The sequence below is a fragment of the Ursus arctos genome, unplaced genomic scaffold (genome assembly GCF_023065955.2).
Source record: "Ursus arctos isolate Adak ecotype North America unplaced genomic scaffold, UrsArc2.0 scaffold_11, whole genome shotgun sequence".
Classification (NCBI taxonomy): Eukaryota; Metazoa; Chordata; class Mammalia; order Carnivora; family Ursidae; genus Ursus; species Ursus arctos.
The window spans coordinates 35,544,551-35,547,815 of record NW_026622775.1 but is presented as its reverse complement, the minus strand read 5'-3'; the positions used below and the strand labels follow the sequence as shown (position 1 = coordinate 35,547,815).

The 3,265-nt window shown below is 53.8% G+C and overlaps 1 protein-coding gene across 1 annotated transcript; it reads right to left on the bottom strand.

Annotated features, from left to right (window-relative positions):
* Window positions 1-1,183: 1,183 nt before the first annotated feature.
* Window positions 1,184-2,856, bottom strand: POU4F2 (POU class 4 homeobox 2). Its single transcript, XM_026499091.1, has 2 exons — window positions 2,572-2,856; window positions 1,184-2,125 (listed from the first exon to the last, which is right to left on the bottom strand). The coding sequence occupies exons 1-2, from the start codon at window positions 2,854-2,856 to the stop codon at window positions 1,184-1,186; spliced, it is 1,227 nt and encodes a 408-aa protein (XP_026354876.1).
* Window positions 2,857-3,265: the final 409 nt, after the last annotated feature.

Below are 3,265 nucleotides of genomic sequence, written 5' to 3'. Positions count from 1 at the left end.
AGTGGCAAATGCACCTAAAGCTAGAAAATGATGCATCATCGTCATGCTTCCAACTGCTTCACTTCTTCTCTTCCATTAGAGGTGTGTGTGTGTGTGTGTGTGTGTGTGTGTAAGGGTGAGTGAGAGAGCGCGTGTGTAGTGGGGACAATGTGGGAATCCCCATTAAATATGTAACAAAGTAAACAATACTTTGGACAGTGAATGAGGTCTACACGATTAAGACATCCATTACTGAGTGTCGACTCACAAATCAGAACACTACCAGTAAAAACAAAGAAAAAACAATCATCATTCAAAGTGAGAATATACAAATGGGCCAAAAGGAACACAGTATAAGAGGAAAGCCATAAAAATTCAGCAAACTCATAAACATAAAATTGTTTAACTCCACTAGCCATACGTTTCCCCCGTTTTTTAGACTAAAGAAGTTTAATTAATTAGAATGTGCACAAATTAAGTTGCTAGAGAGATAAATTAATAATTTACAGAGGGTTGTTCGGCAATAATCTAATAATAGCTTTCAAGATCAGTGAACACAGCAGGCGCAACTCCTTCCTTAAGCATTAACACTTCAGAGAAGGAAGAAGGGGGTAAGAACCACAATAAAAATATATATATAATATACAGTGTAAATGCAGAAAATCTGCCATCTTTTTTTTAAATTCAAAATACTTTAGAGATGTCTTTATCACATTAAGCATCAACTCTAGTTTAAAGTTTCAGTCCTGAATCGATTTCTATTTCTGAAAAATAGCTGCAAAGTGTACTTCTAAACTTGAACAAGGGTGATGTCTTTAGGAATAAAAACAAATCTTACTTGATCATTTTGGGGGCCTTTTAAAAGGCTGTCTCGTCTGCCTTTCTGCAAACAGCCATCTCCAGACTTCCTGGAAGAAGCCGAGGTGCCTTTTCCGGATGGGGTGGGGTTAAAAGGGACAACTTTGCTACAACTTGACAAATCCCTTCTTTTGTTTTTCTTTCCTTTGAGAAATCGTTTCACATTCTCACCGGGCTTGGGCTCATTTGCTCTCTCGTTCGCTCGCTCTCCAATCCTCGCTTTCTCCGGATTCACATTTACTGGAATTGTTTCTGGTAGCCAAAAGTGGAAAGAAAAGGGGCAGGAGAGAGAGGGAGGGAAAAGAGGGGATGAGGACGGGCTGTCCCTGGAGAGGCCGAGGGTCTCCTAAATGCCCGCAGAATATTTCATTCTTTTCTGTTTCTGCCTCTGGTTGCAGAACCAGACGCGCACCACGTTTTTCTTAAGGTCCAGCTTCTCGGCGATGGCGGCGATCTTCTCGGAGGAGGGCCGTGGCTGGATGGCAAAGTAGGCTTCAAGCGAACGCTTCTCTGGCGCGGCGATAGAGGTGCGCTTGCGCTTCTTCTCCGCACCGTTGAAGAGCTCGGGCTTGGTGAGCTTCTCGCGGTGGGACTTCTCGGCCTCCTCGAGCCACGCTTGCAGGATGGGTTTGAGCGCGATCATATTGTTGTGCGACAACGTAAGGGACTCGAACCTGCAGATGGTGCTCTGGCTAAGCGAGCCCACGCCAGGGATCTTGAGGTTGGCCAGCGCGGAGCCCACATCGGCCTGGGTCACCCCCAGCTTGATGCGTCGCTGCTTGAAGCGCTCGGCGAATGCCTCCAGGTCCCGGGGGTCGGCGTCCACGTCGCTCATGCAGCCCATGTGTGAGGGCAGCCCATGCGCGTGGGCCATGCTGAGCGCTGCTTGGTGCATGGGGTTCATGGTAGCCATGTGCGGCGCGTGAGTTGGCGTGGACACTACGGCGCCGTCGGGGCCCGCCATGGCACCCAGGGCCAGCCCGGGACTCAGATGCTCCAGCAGCTCGCCCTCAAGCGCCTGATGCGGCTGATGGTGGTGGTGGTGGTGATGGTGGTGATGGTGGTGCGTGCCCGCCAGAGCGGACGGGTGCGAGATGGGCACCGACGAAGAAGAGGCAGCCGACGTGCACGGGATGGTGTTCATGGTGTGGTAGGTGGCGTCCGGCTTGAAGGGGCTGTGGTGGGGCGGGTGGTGGTGGTGGCTCTTGCTCTGGGAGACGATGTCCACGGCCGCCAGAGCCTCGGCTCGGGCCAGCAGACTCTCATCCAGCCCGCCGAATATATTGCTCTGCAATTGCAAGTAAAAGGCACACATTACGCTCAGCAGGGAATTGTGCGCACTCTCTCCGGAAGCCCCGGCACAGCTCTCTACAACGCCGCGGCGCCTACAACATTCCCAGAACGTTAAAATAATAATAATAATAATAATAATAATAATAATAATAATCCTGAAAGTAGCAGGTGAGGCGGAGAGGAGGGAAGCCAAAGAGAAAAGCCGAGCGTGCACGGGGAGGAGGAGGAAAGTGAGCCTGCAAACACAACACAACACAACACGCGCAACATCCCAGGTCATAAAAATTAATATGAAAGAAAAGACCCGCTGAATACATAAGAGGGGGGGGAATTGGTTGGAGGTGTGGGGTGATTTGCTGTGCAGACATGAAAAAAACATCAAGCAGATAAAGGGGGCTGTCAAAATGTGCCTTTAAGCGGTGATTATGCAGAAATACGCACCGGTGGGGTTGGAAGACACGCTCTCCGCATCGCCTCGGAGCCCCCGCCGCTGCCGCCGCTGCTGCCACTGCTGCTGGAGCTGCTGCTACGGCCTCCGCCGCCCCCGCCACTGCCACCACCGCCGCCAGCATTGCTCGAGCTGCTAGGGGAGCTAGCGGAGGGCGCCGCGGGCGCGGAGGAGCCGGGCGAGGCGCTGTGCAGTGCCGAGTACTTGGGCTCCACGTGCAGGCTGCCGCTGTGCGGCATGCTGAACGCCTGCTTGCTGTTCAGAGACATCATCATCATCTTCCCGGTCCGCCCGGGTGCTCGTCCGTAGCGCACGCACAGGTCCCGTCTGCTCGGACCCTCTCGAGAAGTGCTGGGTGAGGGCAGGAGCAGGGAAGGGCAGTGCAAAGTTGCGCTCTCCCGCCACCGCTCCCAGTTCTGTGCGCCTGGCCGGGACTACGCGCTCCTCCTCTGGCTCCGCCGTCAGTCTGAGGGGTTGCTGGGCTTGGCTTGGCGCCGGCTGCAGACCTGGGCGCCCGAAACTGCCCCCGCGCCTCGCGGCCGCTGAGTTATACTCCCCTCTCCCCGCGCCTGCCCCTACCCCCGCCCTCTCTCCCTCCCTCCCTTCCTCCCTCCCGCGCGCCTCCGCCCTCCTTGTCAGGAAGTGCCTGCTTCTCCTGCTTGGATTCCAGCGTCTCCCCTTCTCCCT